This window comes from Panthera onca, chromosome C2 (genome assembly GCF_046562875.1).
Source record: "Panthera onca isolate mPanOnc1 chromosome C2, mPanOnc1 haplotype 2, whole genome shotgun sequence".
Classification (NCBI taxonomy): domain Eukaryota; kingdom Metazoa; phylum Chordata; class Mammalia; order Carnivora; family Felidae; genus Panthera; species Panthera onca.
In genome coordinates, this window is record NC_138347.1 from 112,983,929 (window position 1) to 113,006,841 (window position 22,913).

Genomic DNA, 22,913 nt, shown 5'->3' on the forward strand with positions numbered 1-22,913 from the left:
GGTCTTGTCTTGCTCTTTAATTTGGAACATATTCTTCTGTATCTTCATTTTGTCCATTTGTTTCTATGTATTAGGTTGATGAGTTGCATTACCCAGTCTTGAAGGAGTAAGTGGCTTTATGTAGGTGTCTTATGGGGTGTAATAGCTCAAACCCCTGTGGTTCATCCAACTGAGGTGCACCTGGGATATCCCTGTCTGGATTGTGTGCACTCTCCTGCTCTGGCTTGTATGCACAGGTGGGGGGTACAGGCCTCGAATGTGACTGGCAGTGAGGTCTGGTTTTGAATGCTGCTTGGGAAGAAATTGCTCTCGACCCAGCCCTGGGACAGTGAGATTGAAGGGGAGTTAAAAGAAATGGTGCCTACTATCACTTCTGTTCCCAAAGAATGTTAAAGCAGGTCCCTACACCTCTGGCACATGGTTTAAAATTAATCTCCTTTACATGTAAACCCAGGCACTTTTCACACTACTGCCTCTGCTCTGGGACTTGGAGCAAGTGAGATTACACTCACACTTTTTAAGAGCAGAGTCTCTGTTTCCTTCACAGACCTAAGCCCCACTGGCTTCCAAAGCCAGACATTACGGGGGCTTGTCTTCGTAGTGTGGGTTCCCTAGACTTGGGAGTCCAATCTGATGTGGGGCTTAAACCTTTGTTTCCTCAGGGAGTCCTCGATGGTTATGATACCCACTGCCCCCCCCCCCCCCCCACTTATGGGTCATTACACTGGCGTTGTGGATCTTAACCATATTTTTGTCCCTCTTATCCATCATGGTGAGGCTTTTTCTTTATATCCTTAATTGTATATAATCTCTGCAAGTCTTCGGTTTGTTCTCAGATATAGTTGTTCTACAAATGGTTGTAGTTTTGGTTTGTCCATGGAACAAGATAAACTCAAAATCCTACTCTACCATCTTGATCCCCAAGGCACATCTAATTTCTATTCAAAACCTCTCATAAAATAGAGCATAATAAAATCAAGTCAGTAATATCTTTATAAAAGATCAAAGTCAGTGCTCATAGAGTGCTTCGACATCATACCAGGACTGTGTAATGCAGTGGAATTCAGTCTGGGCATGTGATTCCCTTGATTTCACTCAATAAAACATTATTTGGAGTATATGTCTTCAGAAAATTGGTTGGAATACATTCCCTTCATGGAACTTCCATACATATTTATTCTCTTCACTGGGTTTTCAACAAATATTGAAGAACATGGAGTTTGAGATTATATTACAACGTAATAATTAGGTTGAATCTTTTGTATGTTGTCAGTTTAATTTTTTTTTTTTTTTTTTTTCTGATTAGGGAACTTGGCTTCCAGAAAAGCATGCTTCAACAGAGGTGACATCTTAGGTCAAATCAGGGGGAAAAAATGCTAGAATTTCTTTCTCTTTTTGGAGAAAGTGTAAGTTCAACTAATAAGTGGAGAACTTGGAGAATATCCCCATGCTCTTGAAATATTCAGAAATTGTTTTAATTTCAATGCAAAATCAATTAAAATCATATTCCGCATAATAACCAAAGAAGTGGAACACACCCCAAATGTCCTCATTGACAAGTGGATTAGCAAAATAGGTTACATGCATACATGGAATATTGTTCTGCACCAAAAAGAAATGAAGGGCTGGTAATTCTACAACAGGGATGAGACTTGAAAAGATTAGGCAAATTGAAAAAAAGCAAGACACAAAAGGCCACATATTGTATGACTCCATTTACATTAAATATCCAGAAAATTCAAATCCAAAGAAATAAAGTAAAGTAGTGGTTTTCTAGGGCTAGGGAGAGGGGGAAATGACTGCCAGTGGCATCAATTTTCATGTTGGGGTTATGAAAACTTTGCAAATATAATGGAGATGGTTGCACAACTCTGTTAATATATTAAAAATCACTTAATGTACACTTCAAAGAGGTGAATTTTTATGCCCTATGAAGTATATCTCAAAGGAATTGTTACAAATGTAAAAGATAAATTCAATATATTGCTTTCTTATGAAAAATGCAGGCTCGAGAATTCTTAAATCTACTTGAAATATCAAGATAATTTTAAAAAACTTATGGAAATTTTAAGTCACATACAAAATGAAAATAGTGTAAAAAATCCCAACATATCATCACCCAAGTTCAGTAGCTATCAACAAATAACAGATCTTGTTTCACCTGTACTTCTACCCACTACTTTTTTTTTTTTTACTTCTTTGCATTGTTTTGAAAGAAATCCAAGATATCTTAATCTGTAAGTACTTTAGGAGATATCTCAAAGTTGAGGAATCTTTTAAAAATAACCACAATATAATTATTATATCTTTACATTTTAGCAATAACTGCTTAATATTTTCAAATTTTCATGAGTATTCTTATTTCCCTGGTATTCTATTTAATTTGCAACTAATTTGTTGAATTAGTTTGAATAGAAGATACAAATTAGTTGCAAACAAGATACACATGTTGCATCGGATTAATTCCAGCATGTTTTATTATTGATACACTTTTCCCTTTTGTAAAAATTCCTTTGACAAACTAAATGTGTGTTGTTGTTTTTAATTCTTAGGTATTAAAAATGAGCTATAACAAAATTCGAAAACTTCAGAAAGATACTTTTTATGGCCTCAGGAGCTTGACACGGTTGCATATGGACCACAACAATATTGAGTTTATAAACCCAGAGGTTTTCTATGGACTCACCTTTCTCCGGCTGGTGCACTTGGAAGGAAATCAGCTCACTAAGCTCCATCCAGATACATTTGTCTCTTTGCAATACCTCCAGATATTTAAAATGTCTTTCATTAAGTACCTATACTTGTCTGATAACTTCCTGAGCACCCTCCCTCAACAGATGATTTCCTATATGCCTGATTTGGAAAGCCTTTATCTTCACGGGAACCCATGGACCTGTGATTGCCATTTACAATGGTTATCTGACTGGATACAAGAAAAACCAGGTATATATGCTATTTATCTCTTTGTCCTAATTAGAAGAAACCTGCCTGGAGGTCTTTACCGGTAAGCAGGGAGGCCAATGTAATTTAGCTGGAGAAAAAATAAACACTAAATATTAACTTAGTGATAATGCATTATCTTTGATGGATTGTGCATTGTTTCAGGTCAACTATCTAATCATCACTCCTGGCAAAATTAGCAAATAAGGAATGTTTTTGCGTTTTGTTTTCTCTACTTACTATGAGCCATAAAACCCCTCCCTTCTCTTCCTTTGAGTCATTTAGTCACTATGCATTTTTAAGAGGTCTATTCAAGGTCCTGTGCTCTGTGAGGGAAGTACCAACAGCATTCTCTGTTCTAACCATGCCTCTGATGGGTTATAGATAAGCAAACAGATCATCAGAGTGGGAAATGTGCTTTGATGGGGAAAGTAAAATTTGCCATGAAGAGGGTAAGATCCATTCATTCAACAAGTAGTTATTGTAAATCTCCTATGAACAACAGGTCACAAAGAACACAGGGATTTGAAAATAAACAAGAGGGTTTCTTCAGAGTTTGCATTCTTGTGGGGAAAATGGGCAAACAACTAAATGCACTATTGATTGTTGAAATCTAAGTAAATAATTAAGTCTTTAGGAAAATGACTGGAAGGAGCCCATTGATTATGGCATCAGAGGGGTGGTTGGTTACTTTGGAAGGAGTGATGGGAGCCAGATTGCTATATGCGGAGGGATAGGTGGAAGGCAAGGATCAGTCTTTGGAGAGGTTTGACCTGAGGGGAGGGAGGGAGGAAGGCAGCCTGATGGAAATGTGTAATCACACAGGACTCTTCAAGCATCAGAGAGACTTGAGTATTTTCAAGGTGGAAGGTGACAACACCAGAACAGGCAGATCATCCATTGAAGAAGTCCCCTAGAAGACTGAAGGGCAAGAGATCCAGACCTAGGAGGCGGGGTTTTCCTTAGGAGTAGGAAAAAGGAGAACTAGATGGGCACAGAGGCAGGGGGATTCCTGAGTCTAGTAGAAAAGACAAAGGAAGCTCCTATTTCCTGGCTTTTCCTCCTCTGTGAAGTTGTAGGAAAGGTGACTGAGGAAGGTCCTAGGAAGGGATCAAGGTCAGAAACTTGAGAAGCGTGGAAAACGTTTGAAGGTGCTGCCATAATGTGTGTGTATGTGTGATCAGTTAGTTAAAAAGTAAATCTGAAAACATTAACTGAAATTGTGAATAACTTTAGGCCAGTCGATAACACCTTTGCTTTACATGAGCAAATCTTTTAGGGAAACATGCTAAACACATAAAAAGACAGTAAAGCTATGAATGAAAAACATTAAAATACTTACATTGAAAATTTAGTTCTGTAGGATCTCAGGGTCAGTAAAAAATTACTTCTGCCTTGATTACAAAGGAAGGAAATTGGACTGCGGCATAAAAGATACATCAAAGGGAAAGAAGGAATAACAACTAACAGGAAGTTAACATTATGAATTTGTGGTTGACATTGTGCTAGATGCTTTGTATTTTAATCCTTCCAATAATCCTCAATTTACAGATGAAGAAACTGAGACTTGGAAAATTTGGCTGTTTTGGGCTAGTCATTTAGACCATTTATGTCTCAACTTTCTCACCTGTAACTAATATAAGGATAAGAATAACTGGAAAGAATAATTAAAACACAAAGTGCTTATTAGCACAATGTATGGCATAAAGCAAGCACTCAATAAATATGAAGCTTATCATTTTTATTGCCACCCACCCAGGTCACACAGCTAGAAAGTAGAAAAGCAGAAACTCAAAAGCCAAAACCTTTTCTCTAAAATGTACTTGGGCTTATCACTTACATATAACACCCAGGACTCATCCCAAGTGCCCTTCTTAATGCCCATCACCCATTTACCCCATCCTCCCATTCAACTCCCCTCCAGCAACCCTCAGTTTGTTCTCTGTGTTTAAGAGTCTCTTATGGTCTGCCTCCCTGTTTTTATCTTTTTTTCTTCCTTTCCTCTGTGTTCATCCGTTTTGTTTCTTAAATTCCACATATGAGTGAAATCATAGCATATTGGTCTTTCTCTGACTTATTTCACCAAGCATAATACATTCTAGTTCCATCCACATTGTTGCAAATGGCAAGATTTCATTCTTTTTGATGGCCAAGTAATAAACCATCATGTATATATACATACATATACATACATACGTACCACGTCATCTTTATCCATTCATCAGTCAATGGACATTTGGTCTCTCTTCATAATTTGGCTATTGTTGATAGCACTGCTATAAATATTTGGGTGCATGTGCCCCCTCAAATCATTTTTGTATCCTTTGGATAAACACCTAGTCATGCAATTGCTGGGTCATAGGGTAGTTAGTTCTATTTTTAATTTTTTGAGGAACCTCCACACTGTTTTCCAGAGTGGCTGCACCAGTTTGGGTGTTGAGGTTGCTAAGTTCTTAATAAATTTTGGATACTAACCCTTTATCAGAGATGTCCTTTGCAAATATCTTCTCCCATTCTGTACGTTGTCTTTTCATTTTGTTGTTTCCTTCGCTGTGCAGAAGCTTTTTATTTTGATGAGGTCCCGGTAGTTCATTTTTCCTTTTGTCTCCCTTGCCTCTGGAGACATGTCTGGCAAAAAGTTGCTATGGCCGAGGTCAAAGAGGTGCTGCCTGTATTCTCCTCTAGGATTTTGATGGTTTCCTGTATTACGTCTATTTTGTCTTTCAACCATTTTGTTATTGTGTATGGTGTAAGAAAGTGGTCCTGTTTCATTCTGCATGTCTGTTCTGAAACCATTACTACACTCTATGTAATAGAGTGTCAGAAACCTATAGTCCACAAACCCAAAATCTTTCCTTTCTGGCCCTTGACATAAAAAAGTGTGCTGATCTTGGCCTCTAGAACAAAGCCTCAGCTCCTTACCCAGTAACTCCTAGCCTAAGCCTCAACATCATTTCCTTCCTTTCCAACCCTCAGCCCCTCTCCCATCCCAGACATAATCTACACTGTGTAAGTACCTCCTCCCTGCTGCATTCCTGCCTGGAGCACTTCCCTTCCTTTTCTGCCTGATGGGCTCCTAGCTAACCTTCAAACTCTGCTTAGTACTCCATCCTTCTGGGAAGCGTGGTGCTACTCCACTCATCCCATCTGTATTCAAATATAGTTGACCATTGAAAATGTGGGGGTTAGGGGTATGGACCCCCAATACAGCTGAAAATCCATGTATAACTTTTGAATTTCCAAAAACTTCACTAATAGCCTTCTGTTGACCGAAAGCCTTACTAATAACACAAATGGTGAATTATCTCATTTTGTATGTTTTATACTGTATCCTATAATAAAGCTAGAGAAAAGAAAAGGTTGCTGAACCAATCATAAGGAAAATATATTTACAGTATTGTAAATTTACTTCATGTGTTTGCAAGATAAATTATGTCAGTACCTATGTCATCTTACAGGATACAAAACACTGTAGATGTTATATACAGACATCAAAAATGAAAAGATGTCAAAAAGAAATTCATTTTTATTTTATATTAATGCACTGATAATGAAACAGCAATATGATTGTGTTATGGTAGCCTACTAAAATTGATGCAATTACTTTACGGTAGCCTACCCTATACACAATGAATGAATCATTATAAAATTTTTATGGCATACAGTATTAGTCCTCATAATACAATATTGGAAACATTGTATCTTAAAAAAATTACCACTTACCTACAATAACAGGTTTATAATGTAGTTTCTCCAATTACGAGAGAGACGCATGCTGTATGGCAAGGACTGTATGCCTATATTAGAAGATGCGGTCTACTTCCGTGCATGTCTTTCACATGATGTTCTACATAATGAATACTGAGGCAGTAATGACAGAAAAACATCTCCTACAGTTCTCACTGTGTAGTTATTGGCTTTTCACACACACACATGCACAATACATTAAGTTCATTAACTTTACAGCATGATAATTACTGCTTATTATGTGGAAGTGGATCATCATTAGGTCTTCATCATCTTCACCCTGAATTAAGGACGAGGAGAAGACATTGGCCTTGCTGTGAAAGAAGTTGGAGGAGGTGAAAGAGGAGGCAGGAGGGCATGTACACTCAGTGTAGCTTTACAGTAATACATTGTAATTTGTCTGACTTGTTTTATTTTTATGTTTCTACCAATCTTTCTTCCATCATTTACTTTAGTTTCAGTGTCCCCGTCACAGAAAGGTCCATGTCATAAAGGAAGTCAAAACCAATCTTGAATAACAGGAACCATTCTGCCACATTGTCTAATGTCAGTTTGTTTTCTGGCATGGCTTTTTCTGTGTCTCCTTCCTCATCATTACATGCTGATTTGGAAGCATGAATCTCTAGCAAGTCCTATATTGTTAATTCCTCTGGTGTGGTACCTTTTAGCTCTTGGATTTGTCTAAGATCTGTATCTTGAAACGCTTCACCACCACCTCCTCAATCTGCTCCCCCAACCCCTGCCTTTTTTTGCTGTATCTACAGTCTCTTTAATGATTTCCTTGATTGCTTCTGTGGTAAATCCTTTGAAATCATACGTATCATCTGGACATGGTTTTCTCCAAAAGGAAGTTACTGTTTCAGACTTAATGGCTTCCATGGCTTTTCCTGTAACAACAATAGCATCTTCACTGGTGTAATCCTTCTAGATATTTATGATATCCTCTCAGGATTCTCTTCCATAGAATAATCCTTTCCATAGAATGTTGCATATAATGAGCCTTAGTGATTCTTATGACTCCCTAAACTAGAAATGTATCTGGGGCAAGGAACCTACTTTTATGCCTTCGGTGTTGAACTCATAGGGTTGTGGGTAGGTAGGGGCATTGTCCAACATCAGAATAACTTTACAAAGCAGTTCCATACTGGCAAGGTACTTCCTGACTTCAGGAACACAAAATCAATGTAAACAATTTGGAAAAAAATATTCTCATCATCCAGGCCTTGTACAATCAAAAGATTGGCAGGTAGTGTTTATCATTTCCCTTCAAGGCTGGGGGATTAGTAGCTTTCCAAATAAGGGCAGTCCTGATCAAGAACCCAATCACATTTTCATAAAACAGTAAAGTTAGCCTATCCCTTCCTGCCTTAAGTCCTCTTCCTTACTAATAAATGTCCTTTGTGGCATTTTTTTTCCTGCAGAATAGGGCACTTTTATCTACATTAAAAACCTCCTCAGGCAGATATCCTTTCTCCTCAGTAATTTTTGTGATGTTGTGCAGAAACTCATCTGCTCCCTCTTGGATGATAGAAACTGCTTCTCTTGCTTTCTTGATCTATTTTAACCCAAATCTCTTTCTGAAATTATCAAACCATCCTTTGCTGGCATTAGGTTCTTGAGATTTAGATCCTTCTCCTTCAAGTTTCATATAATGGCTTTGCTTTCTCATGCATCATAAATGAGTCTACACATACGCCTTTCTTATAGCGGTCCTACACCCACATAAAAGCTGCATTTTCCACACAAGATAAAAAGGCATGGTGCAAAAAGTGCAAGGTTTTCATGCCTGCTGGTGTAGCTGCAGTGACAGCTTCAGGGATTTCCTTTTCGTTTCTTCTTCTTCTTTTTTTTTTTTTTTTTTTTACAAAGCTCCTTATGCTGGATTTCTGTTAAAGTGGCAGGTAATCACAGCCGCAAACCTCATATCAAAGCAGTTAACTTGTTCTTGTAAAGTCATAACTTTTCTCTGCTTCTGGGGAGCACTTCCAGCATTCCAAGTGGCACCTTGTATGGGTCCATTGTTATTATTCAAGGATTATGGTATTGCAATGGACATGATGAAAAATAGATGAGACCCATGAGAAATCCGTTTTTACTGCAGTATGCAATTTACTGGAGAGATGAAATGCACCAGAGATGAATAGTATCACAAGATTCTTGTAACACTTGAGCTTACCTCAATAGCAATAGAAAGTGGCTACAGTTAATTTTATGCAGTTATGATTTAATACCGTACCTTTATGTTTGTTTACATTTCTCTCAACTGTGAACGGTGCCATATATGGTCTTTAAGTGTGTTCATAAGTTCTGATACATTTTAACTTTTTATAATAGATTTGTGCATATTTTGTGCTCTCATGACATACCTAAAAAAAAAATGTTTTCAACATTTCTAGGCTATGTGGTTTATCTGTAAGGTTTCTCAAATGGTCACAAATCTCCAAAAATTTTTCCAGTTTATGTATTGAAAAAATTCACATATAAGTGGACCCAGGCGTTTCAAGGGCCAACTGTGATCATTTCACCACTTGGTCCACAATTCTATTCCTGAATGGAAAACATTATATTGATTAGTATTAAATGTCTTTTACCTTTCCTATGTCTGATTTATTTATCCCTCGCCCCTAGAATGTGCCTACAACATAGTAGGTACTCAATTTTTGTTAAACTAAGCTTCGATTAATTAACTATTTTAAAGGTGAATACAAACGAGTCCACCACCTACCTATGATCTTAATATATCCCCAAATTGTACACACACACACACACAGACATATATGATTAGCCAAACCCATTAGCGCTAACATCTTTTAGTCATGTCTAAATAAAGTGTTCTCCTTTTAACTGAGATGCCTTAATGATAACTCTATAAGATTTATGAATTAGTCACATCAGCTTTTGCTTTGACATTTTTTGATCTATTCTGAGAGATTCTTGGACATAGGTTCTCATGTCTTCAGTTGCTTTACTTAGCATGTGATAGATCCTCCTTTTACACATATCTCAGTAGTCCAGTGTAACGCAGCTTTATCTATTTGTGGGTATCTTCCCTTCTTAGGTTCCACAAAGCTCTTCATGTTGCTTCTTTATAAAATAAGGGTTTGTGGCTATTTCTTTGATAAACATTTGTTTTACAAAGATCAAATTTTTGTCCAGCTTCTCTGTTTTCAGGCCTAATAACATCTTGTTTTAGTGCTAAAGCATAGTGTAGTATTTTTTAAGTTGGGGTTTTCTTTTTTATTATTTTTATTTTAGAGAGAATGTGAGCAAGCATGAGCGGGGGGGGGGGGCGGTGGGGGGGAGGGAAGGAGACAGAAAATCTTAAAATCCCACAACCCTGGGATCATGACCTCAGCTGAAATCAAGAGTTGGATGCTCAGCCAACTGAGCCACCCAGGTGACCCAAAAGCATAGTATAATCTTAATACAAACATTTTAAGTGACACTATATGTAGTACCAACAGTGCTTGTAACTCAGTTAAAGAGAAAACAATATAAGTAGCTAAGACACTGGTCAGTGGGTGGTAGTGGTTCCCATATCAAGACTGCCAGCAGGTCAGTTACTACTGTAAAACACCTTTAATTTTAAGACACATTTCAATTTACAAGTTAAAATGTGGAAGAAATATGACCTTAGAATTAGGCCAGCCTGCCTGCCTTCATCCTTCCCTCCAATCTTTTCTGAGCATCCACTGGTTAAGGCTGGGGGCATACAGATAAACAAGTATGGAGCTTACAGTCTTGTGGGAAGGCAGAAAACTAGACAAGTTCATTCCAATAGTGGGCAGATGAGGAGTAGGATATAAGTGGAAGGTACAAGAACAGCATAAAGCAGGAAGCCCACCCAAAAGTGGTTCTGTGGCTGGGTCGTGAAGGACATAAGTAGTTAGACATTGATGCAAGAGGGAATGTCAGACAGAAAGTGATGGGAAGTGGAAGGACCAGCATTTGCCAGAGCCTAGTAAGGCATGTCAGGGTTGAGGAATGAAAAGCATTTCTGTGTCACTGAAACTTACTGCGATTGAGGGAACCAAGTGACAGGATAAGATCTACATCTGAAGTAAAATACCTGATGCCCAGGGCCTGCTAACTCTGGCCCAGGTGCTAGCAATAATAAGCATCCAAGATGTGAGCATAATTCTGTGATCAGGTTTAATTAAACCAGAAGTCTGCTGTGTTTTTTGCTACAGTGGGGTTTGAGCCCAGGGTACTGGTAAGTAGATTAAGGGTCATAGCTGGTTGGTAAGTAGGTGACTGAGAAGAGCCTCTTATGAGTGCTCAAAGGTTGTCAGGCTTGCCAGCTACTTCCTCTGCATTGGTTTAGATTGTAGAATTCACTGAAGTCGCTGAGCCAAATGTATGTAGCATCACCTGTCATGCTGGAGTACAAACTGAAGGGTTTGGAGTCCATGTCACAAACGGCACAATCTCATCCTTTTTTGGTGGCTAATATTCCATTATATACACATCCCACATCTTCCTTACCCATTCCTGTATTGATAGACACTTAGGTTACTTCCAAATCTTGGCTATTGTAAATGCTGCAATAAGCATAGGTGCATATGGAGTTTTTTGAATTAGTATTTTTTTATTCTTTGGGTAAACACCCAGTAGTGGAATTGTTGGGTCACATGGCAATTCTATTTTTAATTTTTTGAGGAACATCCCTACTGTTTTCCACAGTGGCCGCACCAGTTTGCATTCCCACCAACAGCACATGAGTGTTCCTTTTCTCCACATATTCACCAACGCTTGTTGGCAGGTGTCATTTGTTCATCTTTCTCAAGATTGCTTTGGCTGCTTGGGGTCTTTGTGGTGCCCTACAATTGTAGTAGTAGAAGTTCTAATTTTGTGAAAAATATGGGTATTTTGTTAGGGATTATATTGAATCTGTAGATGGCTTTGGTTAGTACAGACATTTTAATATTAATTGTTCCAATCCATGAGCATGAAATATCTTTATATTTTTTTATGTTGCCTTCAGTTTCTTTCATCAATGTTTTATAGTTTTCAGAGTACAGGTCTTTCACCTGCTTGGTTAAGTTTATTCCTAGGTATTTTATTATCTAGGGGGCAATTGCAAGTGAGATTGTTTTCTTAATTTGTATTTCTGCTACTTCATTATTAGTATATAGAAATGGAATTGATTTCTGTATGTTAGATTTGTATCCTGTGACTGCACTAAATTCATTGATCAGTTTTCATAGTTTTTTGGTGTACTAAGATATCTGACATAGAGTGTCATCTGCAAACAGTGACACTTTTGGTTCTTCCACATCAATCTGGATGCCTTTTATTTCTTTATCTTGTCTGACTGCTGCAAGTAGGAGTTCCAAAGAGGACTGTGTTGAATAAAAGCAGTGAGAGTAGACATCCTTGTCTTGTCCCTGATCTTAGAGGAAAAGCTGTCATTAAGGATGATGTTAGCTGTGGATTTGTCATATTTGGCATTTATTCTGTTGAGGTAGGTTTCCTTTACACCCACTTTGTTGATAGTTTTTATCATGAACAGATAATTCTGTCAAATGTTTTCTATTTATTTATTGAGATGATATGATTTTAATCTTTGTTTTGCTGATGTAGTTTATCACATTGGTTGATTTGTGACTATTGAATCATCCTTGTGTCCCCAGAATAAATCCCATTTGATCACGGCGAATGGTTCTTTTAATGTATTTGTGGTTTTGGTTTGTTTTTGTTGTTGTTTTTTTTTTAATTTTATATAAATCCAAGTTAGTTAACATATAGTGTAATAATGGTTTCGGGAGTAGAATTTAGTCATTCAGCACTTAGATATAACACCCAGTGCTCATCCCAACAAGTGCCCTTTTTAATGCCCATCAGCCATTGAGCACATCCCTCCATTCAAATCCCCTCCAGCAACCCTCAGTTTTTTCCGTGTATTTAAGAGTCTCTTATGGTTTGCCTCCCTCTCTGTTTTTATCTTATTTTTCCTTCCCTTCTTCTATGTTCATCTGTTGTGTTTATTAAATTCCACATGAGTGAAATCATATGGTATTTGTCTTTCTCTGACCAACTTATTTCACTTAGCATAATACATTCTAGTTCCATCCACATTGTTGCAAATGGCAAGATTTCATTCTTTTTGATGGCCAAGTAATCTTTTTGATGGCCAATTCCATCACACACACACACACACACACACACACACACACCACGTCTTCTTTATCCTTCATCAGTCAATGGACATTTGGGCTCTTTCCATAATTTGGCTACTATTGATAGTGCTACTATAAACATTGGGGTGCATGTTCCCCCTCGAATCAGCATTTTTGTATCCTTTGTATAAGTACCTAGTACTGTAATTGCTGGGTCATAGGGTAGTTCTATTTTTAATTTTTTGAGGAAACTCCACACTTTTTTCCAGAGTAGCTGTACCAGTGTGCATTTCCACCAGCAGTGCAAAGAGGATTCCTCTTTCTCCACATCCTTGCTAACATCTGGTGTTTCCTGATTTAATTTTAGCTATTCTGACAGGTGTGAGCTGGTATCTCATTGTGGTTTTGATTTGTTTTAATGTAGTGCTATATGCAGTTTGCTAATATTTTGTTGAAGATTTTTACATGTATATTCATCAAGGATGTTGGCCTGTAACTTTCTTGTTTTGTGCTGTCTGGTTTTGGGATCAGGGTAATGCTTGCCTCCTAGAATGTGTTTGCAAGCTTTCCTTCCTCATCTATATTTTGGAATAGTTTGAGAGGAACAGGTATTAACTCTTCTTTAAATGTTTAGTAAAACATTAGATAAACAGGTTATCTTTTAAAGGACAGTGACGTTCTTGACTCTTAAAACATTATGATGAGCAAATAGACCTGAACTCCTGTTAGTAAAAAGTGAGAAACATAAGCATATTATTTTGCTTCCCTAGATAAGGAAATTATTCTTTTAGGTAGTATTGTCTGAGTACCAAATATATATCAGGAACTCTCTAAGCATGGTAAATAAAGCAATCAGCAAGACAGACAAAAATCCTTATGACTATGGATATAATATTGTGCAAAGGTATATAGACAATATCTTTTTTTAGAAATCAACCCAAAGACAAAAAAGTAGGAAGCTTTCTATTAAACACTAAAACTTCCAAATTGTTCTTTCAAATTTTAGCAAAAGCTTTTTTTTTTAAATGTTCAAATGTTAATTCATAAATAGGCCACAGCTGGCAATAACTCAATTGTCATTTCTCCTAGATATAATAAAATGCAAAAAAGACAGAAGTCCCTCCAGTCCTCAGCAGTGTCCACTTTGTATGAACCCCAGGACCTCTAGGGGCAAGCCCTTAGCTATGGTCCCAGCTGCAGCTTTCCTGTGTGCCAAGCCAACCATCGACCCATCCCTGAAATTAAAGAACCTGAGTATTCTGGAAGACAGCAATCCTGTGTCCATCTCTCCCCAAGATTTCATGGCACCCTTTGGCTCCCTCACTTTGAATATGACAGACCAGTTTGGAAATGAAGCTAACATGGTCTGCAGTATCCAAAAGCCCTCAAAGACATCATCTGTTGTATTCGCTGAAGAAAATGACTATATCATGCTAAATACATCGTTTTCAACATTTCTGGTGTGTCACATAGATTACAATCACATTCAGCCAGTATGGCAAGTTCTGGCTTTGTACAGTGATTCTCCTCTGATTCTAAAAAGGAGCCACTGGCTCACTGAAACACCACAATGCTGCTACAAATATAAACAGGTGGCTCCTAAACCTGAAGACATCTTTACTGACATAGAGGCTGGTCTCAAAGCAGATCCCTCTTGGTTAATGCAAGACCAAATTTCCTTGCAGCTAAATAGAACTGCCACCACACTCAGTACCTTGCACATCCAGTACTCCAGTGATGTTCAAGTCACTTTACCAAAGGCAGAAATAAGGCCAGTGAAACACAAATGGACCATGATTTCCAGAGATAACAATACTAAGCTGGAACACACCATTTTGGTTGGTGGGACCATTGGCCTAGACTGCCAAGGCCAAGGGGACCCCACCCCACATTTGGAGTGGCTTTTGGCTGATGGGAGTAAAGTGAAAGCCCCTTATGTTAGTGAGGATGGACGAATCCTAATAGACAAAAGTGGAAAACTAGAACTCCAGATGGCCGATAGTTTTGATACAGGCGTATACCACTGCATAAGCACCAATTATGATGATGCAGATATTCTCACATATAGAATTACGGTGGTGGAGCCCTACATAGAGACCTATCATGAAAATGGGGCTCATTATACAGTTTTCATTGGTGAAACACTTGACCTTCCATGCCATTCTTCTGGTATTCCAGATGCCTCTGTTAGCTGGGTTCTTCCAGGAAACACTATGCTGTATCAGTCCTCAGGAGACAAGCAAATTCTTAACAATGGCACACTAAGAATATTACAGGTCACCCAAAAAAACCAGGGTCATTATTGTTGTGTAGCAGCCAACCCATCAGGGGTCGACTTTTTGATTAACCAAGTTTCAGTCAAAACAAAAGGGCAAAGGCCAGTGGAGCATAATGTAGAAACAGATGGATCTGGATTTGATGAGCCGAATCCCATTGCTCATCTTAAGGACCCACCAGCTGCGCAACTCCCTACATCTGCCCCAATGGGAGCTGAGGCTGGAAAAGAAGTCTTCAGCACAGGTAAAAATCACAACTATCGTGGGTTAATACACCGTCGGCGAGGAGATTCACTAAATCGACATTTTAGAGACTATAGGAGGCCCTTCTCTCCCTCTTCTCGGAGAATTGACCCACAACACTGGGCAGCACTTTTGGAGAAAGCTAAAAAGAATACTATGCAAGAGAAGCAAGAAAATACAACGGCAAGGCCACCTCCAGTGGTCACCCAATTCCTGAAAATACCTGGTGAAGAAGTAGACTCTTCAGGCATGCTCCCTCCAGATGAGGAATCTATGGTCCTGGCAACTAAGGCTCCTAGTGTTCTGGCAAGGACATTGACTGCCAATTCCAGAAAAATACATGATAGTATTGTGACAAGTCTAACTGCCAGCACTGAAGTCTCTCCAATTGTGGGCCCACAGATACTACCACCTGACAAACCAATAGATTTCAAACTATTTCCTACTACTAAAACTACAGCCATGTCAAAGAATATAAACCCAACCATATCAAGCAAAATACAAAGCACAACCAACAAAAATTTATCCACGATCTTTCCTCTACCACCTGAAGCAACACAATTTCAGGAAGCTGACAACATTGGGAAGAAAAAAGAGTATTTACAAAGTGTGCTCCCAAAAGCAGCAGGGGCTGGGACCAAAGATGTCAATATCAAAATGCTGAGTGGTACTAACAGCAAAGCTGATATATTCTTAGGGTCTGTAAATGCCACGAATAGTCATCAGACATCTGTAACAGGAGTCAGTGAACCTAGGAACAATCACTTCTATCCACATATTACTCAAAAGCTTAGCACCTCAAAGCTACCTTCGGGCACATACACTGCTACTCATTCTCAGTTACAGATTCCAAGAAATATTACAACTAACATCCCACCAACATCCAGGCGCTTTGGAAGACGGAGGAAAATTTGGGGTAGGGGTCGAATTATCAGCCCGTATAGAACTCCAATTCTTCGAAAGCATAGATATGGCTTTGTGAGACCTACACTCAGAGGTGCTTCTGAAGAAAGCACCACTGCATTTTCAGCCACAGAGCTTGATGTGCTGTGCCCATCCTGTTCTCCCAGAGATAGGCTCACCACTACTGCAGCAGCACTGTCCTTTGCAAGTTCTTCCCCCCTCCTGCTCACCAAAGCTGAAACTGCCCAAGTCACAGCAGAAGAGTCTACAACTCTAATCCACAATCCATCTTTTGAGAACAAGCCAAATGTAGATATTGAGAGAACAACACCCACAATAAAATATTTCAGGGCTGAAAGTATCCGAGTGACTCCAACTGGGGCAGTTATGACTCCTGCCCCGAAATCCTTATCTTTGGAAAAAACTCATATAACAAATAATGGTTACCCAAGTGTGTCTAATAACATTGAAGTTAAAAGAGATTCAATGATTATTTCACCACTCCCAGATCCCACCACCAAGTCATCTATGTCTACTACTACAGCCATTACAAGATTTTTAAGAAGGAAAATTCCCTGGCATCAGATCTTTGTAAATAACCATGTCCAAAAAGAGAGGTTAAAGAATCAGCATCAATTTAGTTCACCAAAAAGCACAGCCACAGTGTTTCCTAAAACATCTCCTGCTTTACCCACAGATAAAGTTTTTCCTTTCCGTTTCACGGAACTCTCAGCAAATGTGATGCAAATTCCATCTATAACATCAGCTACAACTCACCAAAATACCACTGAAACACACAGTCCTTTAAGTATTCCAACAATGAAGAAGCTTCCCTTTCCATCAGTTTATCCTATACCTCCTGATGTCTCAAGCAAAGAATCAAGTACCAATTTCATATCAATGCAGACAGCCAGGCTAACAATTTCTCCTACTGACCCTGCATCAGTCATTATCAGTAAAACCCAAATAGCCAGACCCAGGACACAAAAAGTACAAAGAGAAAAGGAGCTTCAGAACAACAGGAAGGAAACACTCTACGCTCTCAGTCAGAGCTCTGGTCTCAATGCATCTACTACTATGATACCTCCTGATCTAACTGCAGCTGAAACTTCAACCAAGCCCAGTGTCTTTGCTTTCACTCATTCTCCATTGGAAAACACAAAAGAAATTTCAAGCACAATTGGTCTTTATCCAAGAACACTTACTCTGACAGATATAATTGAAGAACTGTCCCAAGAGAGTACTCAGACTTTGAAGAGCAGAATTGTTTCTGAAATCACTTTGCCCAGCAAACCATACCAGAACGCAACTAGGAACACAATCCTTAGACACTCAACCGTGCCACAATTCCTGAGTAGCAGTGCTGTTCCAGTGCCAATTCCCACCTCCCATCCCTTGAATAATCAAAGTACAGTCACAGACAACATGGCAACTCCCGTTTTTAGGATGATGACAAATACAATGGTCAAGCCACTTGAACACTCTAGGCATACTGATAATCCACAGCAATTAGCAACAGCGGTTGCAGCATCTCCCGAAGTTCACCTAAATGCCAAGGTCACGATTGGAACCACCCACTTTATCTACTCCAATCTATTTCATTCTACTTCCAAGCCAGCACTAGTAACAGTTAAATCACAAAATTCTAAACTGACTTCCTTTCCCTGGTCAGAAAACCATTTCTGGCACAAGTCAGACCCAGAAATTGCTGAAAAAGGCAAAAAGCCAGTAGTGGATATTATGCCCACTCCAGGCTTGCCAGAGGATACCACTCATGCATCAAATTGGGATATTCAGAAGACTGCAAAGAAAAATGGCTTTGATAAGACACCAGTTCAAAAAACAGCAACTTCTGAACTCCTTCCCTTTGATTCTTTGTTTAGGAATACACTTGAAAGACCCAGAATAGTTGGAGGAAAAGCAGCAAGTTTTACTGTTCCAGCTAACTCAGATGCTTTTCTCCCTTGTGAGGCTGTTGGAAATCCCCTGCCTACCATCCACTGGACCAGAGTGCCATCAGGTATTTGGAACTGTTTGTTTACACTTTGTCTTCTTTAGTCATGGAACAAGGAAAAGACTGTGTTATGTTTCAGGGTTACACATACAAAGAACACCAGTTTCAAATCTCTCCAACATACAGAAATGATTAATATCCTCATTTGACATTTGCTGCATAAAGTTTTTTGCTCATTAGAAGGTTAATATGTTTTAACATGTTAATTAAGAAAAGCTTGAAATGTTTTGAAGGCAGATACAAAGAAATGTGATTTGAAAGAGAGCCTTCTCTTTTTCATTGTGTTGAACCATGTGACTTTTAAAATTATGGAAATAAACTTCCAGGAACAATTTTATCAATCTTAACACTAAGTGGCCTAATTTTATTTTTTTTTAAAATTTTTTTTTTCAACGTTTTTTATTTATTTTTGGGACAGAGAGAGACAGAGCATGAACGGGGGAGGGGCAGAGAGAGAGGGAGACACAGAATCGGAAACAGGCTCCAGGCTCCGAGCCATCAGCCCAGAGCCTGACGCGGGGCTCGAACTCACGGACCGCGAGATCGTGACCTGGCTGAAGTCGGACGCTTAACCGACTGCGCCACCCAGGCGCCCCAAAGTGGCCTAATTTTAATTTTAAATATATTTGTTCTCATTAGCCTAACAGCCCCTCCCAAAGCTTTCCTCTTGAGACTTCCCCTTGAAGAATTTGATTTCTATTTAAACTTTGACGACCTATGACTATAAATTTCTTTTTTCTTATCAGGATTTGATATGGCTAAAGGGAAACAGAATAGCAGATTCCAGGTGCTACCTAATGGCACCCTGTCCATACAGAGTGTGGACATTCAGGACCGTGGACAGTACCTGTGCTCAGCATCCAATCCGCTTGGCACTGATCGCCTTCATGTCACCTTGTCCGTGGTTTCCTATCCCCCCAGGATCCTGGATAGACGTACCAAAGAGATCACAGTTCATTCTGGAAACAGCGTGGAACTGAAGTGCAGAGCTGAAGGTAGACCAAGTCCTACAATCTCCTGGATTCTTGCAAACCAAACAGTGGTCTCAGAATCATCTAAGGGGAACAGGCAGGCCCTGGTGACATCTGATGGAACGTTGGTCATCCACAATCTCAGCATTTATGACCGGGGCTTTTACAAGTGCATGGCCAGCAATTCAGCTGGCCAGGATTCACTGCTGGTTAAAATACAAGTCATTGCAGCCCCACCTGTTATTCTGGAGCAAAAGAGGCAAATCATTGTAGGGACTTGGGGTGAAAGTTTGAAATTGCCCTGTACTGTCAAAGGGACTCCTCAGCCCAGTGTTCACTGGGTCCTCTCTGATGGCACTGAAGTGAAACCACTGCAGTTTATAAGTTCCAAGTTGTTACTATTTTCAAATGGGACTCTGTATATAAGAAATGTAGCCTCTTCAGACAGGGGCACTTATGAATGCATCGCTACCAGCACCACTGGCTCTGAGAGAAGAGTGGTAATTCTTACAGTGGAAGAGCGAGAAACCATGCCCAGGATAGAATTTGCATCCCAGAAGTGGACAGAGGTGAATTTTGGGGACAAATTACTACTGAACTGCTCAGCCATTGGGGAGCCCAAACCCAGAATAATCTGGAGGCTACCATCCAAAGCTGTTGTCGACCAGTGGCACAGGTAAAACATACCTTTGTGTTGAGATGATCTTCTGTACAGTTTCTGAAATGGAAAAAGCAATACGGTGAAGCCAGCAGCAGATTTAGAGAGCTCATAGACTGGACATACAAGTAACTCTTTCAGAAGAGAGCTAATCCTTTTGAGGTTAATATAAAATAATATATAAAAATCAAGCTTCTTACATGTTTAAGTCTAAGGGCCAGCTAGCTATTCAATTCTTACTGAATTCACATAGTTAAAAGCAGATTAACAATCTCATTTGCTTTCATACTTGGGACAGCTTTAAGATGGTAACTATGTAAAAGTATTTGTAATTTCTCTATCCAAAAAGAGGGAGGAGGGAATTTTGTAATGCAATCAACTTTCTGTGTAATCTTGAATACAGTTTCCACCACTCGTGCAGAAAGCACAATGCAAGAAGGTATTACATTCCTGATGGGAATAACAGCTAAAGTTCAAAATTTAGGTTATTAAGGAAAAGATCTAAAACACTTATTGGATGTTAAGTCAATTTTGGAAAAATGGAAATCTTATCCAGGGGCACTAAAAGATTTAAGGAAAGTCTTAAAAAATTAACTGAAAGTTAGTCTGGAGAGTGTTCTAAAAACACATTAGTAGTACCTCAAAATAAATCTTGACCAGGTATCTACCTCCTTCAGAGGTAAACAGCAAGGAAATTAAGTACGTTATTTATATTTGGTTTTGGGGGAGTATTTATGGAACACAGATTGTTCATATTGTGGCAGAGGCAACTGAGTGTATAAAGACCACAGATGCTACCATGGGCCCACGAGAGGTACTGGCATTTTTTTCTTTTATAATGAAATTCAACTTGTTTGCTAACTAAACACCTCAATTATTATTTTGCAACTAATCTCAAAAAGGCAAGGATACTCTTTACTTAGATGCTTTAGATATGTCAACTGAAACAAAAGGGGCAATTTATTGCAAAAAGAAAAATAAAGTCCTTACTGTTTCCACTTCTTAGTTTTAGAAGGTTAAACTTTAGAGTCTAAAAAGGAGAAAACTTTCATCATAGCTGTGCTTATCTGCGACTCCTTCATCATGACCAAAAAAAGCAAAACGCTTTCACTTTCTTAAAGCCTACTTTTCACCTGAACCAAAAAGCCTCTTCTGGGTTTTCAAAAACAGTTTTGATTCAGAGCACTACCAGTCTGTCTCCAGTACTTTCAACATATATGACTTGTTTCAGCACAGAATGGTTTCCTCTTCTTCAGAACCTCCCTCCTCATGACCTAAGAGCTTGTTACAAGGCTGAGCATCTGGTCTCACCCCAGACCTGCTGAATCAGAATCTGCACTTTAAAAAGATACCCAGATGCATCACATGCTCAATAAAGGCTGAGAAGCATTGCTTTAGAAACAATACAGACACTTGCTTGTACATTATTAATCTTCATAAAGAATTCTATTTCTTTTACACGGGGACCACTTCTACTTTCAAAAGTCAATTTTGTCTCTTAAAAAAACCAGTTTACCAAAAGAAACCGCTATCGTCTCTTCTTCTATATTACAACTTGCAGCTGCATCCAGATTTGGGGGCAGGACAAGGTCACTCTAAAAATCAATGGTTCTCAAAGGACGCGGTCCCCCTGCCAGTAGCATTAGCATTGCCTAAGAACGTGGCAAATCAGAAACTGAGTCTGTGTTTTAACAAGCAATCTGTGTTCTTAAAAGCCTTCCAGGTGATTTTAGTGCCTGCTAAAATTTGAGACTGGTTCTCAAACTGTGTTACTTAGGAGCTACAGTCACCTGGGACTTTTGTTACTCACTGGGTTCCCAGATCCCTGGCCAAATCTAGTGAATCAGAATCTCTGAAAAGTGAAGCCAGGAAATGCAGGTGATGAGAGAACTGTTTTTCAGAGCCAAGATTGAGAGCACTGTTCTTGGACTTGGCTGCATGAGAATCATTGGAAAACTAAGAATCCTGATGCCTAGGTCACACTCCACACCAATTTAGTCAAATTCAGGGAGGTGGGACCCATTTTATACTCCATAAATGATTTTCATATTCACCCAAGTTTAAGAATCAGTGCTTTTATAAAGTATTAGATAAGAATACCAGGTGGTGAAAAAGATAGGAATTTGAGAACTAGCCCTATAACCCCGAGACAAGTTACTAAGGCTCTCTAATATCAGTACTTTCAGCTGTATAGTGGGGAACTACTTAAAGATTTAAAAATAACAGTACCTTTTGTAACGTACCACGACACTATCCATACTTGTTTGCTGGAGAATGAAAAGTGACTTGAGCTGTTTGACTTGGGTAGCAGCTGTGCTGTGAAAGATTGTCCAAGCTTTCTTCTTGTTTCATTTGCCTGCTTGGCACATTGCCAAAAAAACAAAAGTAGAAGAAAAACATGTATAGATGTTCTCTGATGGATGATCTCGATCCCATTTTTAGTGCCAATTCATTTTCCACGGGCCTTTCTGAAAAGTTAGATTTGGTTTTATCAGGAAACATGTGCCACCTGGTGGTTCACTGTGGTAATGGCAGGCTGTGATAACTTCAGGGAGAAAAATAGCGTGTAACGGTTGGACAAAACGCAGAGACCACTTTTCCGCTGCCGCAAAGCACAGATCCAACAGCAGTCTTCTAGAGTCTCACATTGACATGACATTTTCTTTCTTCATAACAAAGCATAATTTATTTTATAACCACATAATTCCGTTACTAATCTTTTTAAAAAATATAGTCTGGCATCTTTTCTGAGCAAGTATGCATGAAAGTTCTTTACTGACAGTCACAAGATAATCATTTGCTATGTAAAAATCATTCAATATGATGAAGGTCATGTGTCTAAGGCATCCAACATTTCTAGCATTCTCAGCATTGTATTTCTAAAATCACGATTGTAAAAGACATTTGAAGTCCATCTGAGAAATATTCTTTGCACTGTATTGTATCTGCTCGATGAGATAATTTTATCTTTCAGGAAATGGCTTACAAGACAGTCAATAAGCTAGAACTGATTTTAATTTCACTGCAACAGTTTAAGAAAAT

At 38.9% G+C, this 22,913-nt stretch overlaps 1 protein-coding gene and 1 long non-coding RNA gene across 3 annotated transcripts in view; one reads left to right on the forward strand and one right to left on the reverse strand.

Moving 5' to 3' along the window:
- The window catches only part of IGSF10 (immunoglobulin superfamily member 10), a 75,731-nt gene that overhangs the window by 50,679 nt on the left and 2,139 nt on the right, over nt 1–22,913 (forward strand). Inside the window, exons 4-6 of one of the 2 annotated variants that reach the window (XM_060638951.3) lie at nt 2,553–2,943; nt 13,896–18,248; nt 18,989–19,889. In XM_060638951.3, coding sequence (XP_060494934.3) covers nt 2,553–2,943; nt 13,896–18,248; nt 18,989–19,889 — 5,645 coding nt within the window. The remainder of the gene's footprint in view (nt 1–2,552; nt 2,944–13,895; nt 18,249–18,988; nt 19,890–22,913) is intronic. The other variant, XM_060638953.3, reaches the window with a different exon arrangement.
- LOC144612772 (uncharacterized) lies at nt 6,723–22,850 on the reverse strand. The gene is made up of 4 exons (XR_013549819.2): nt 22,101–22,850; nt 19,901–19,931; nt 19,090–19,167; nt 6,723–6,967 (listed from the first exon to the last, which is right to left on the reverse strand). It is a non-coding gene; the product is annotated as an uncharacterized LOC144612772 (long non-coding RNA).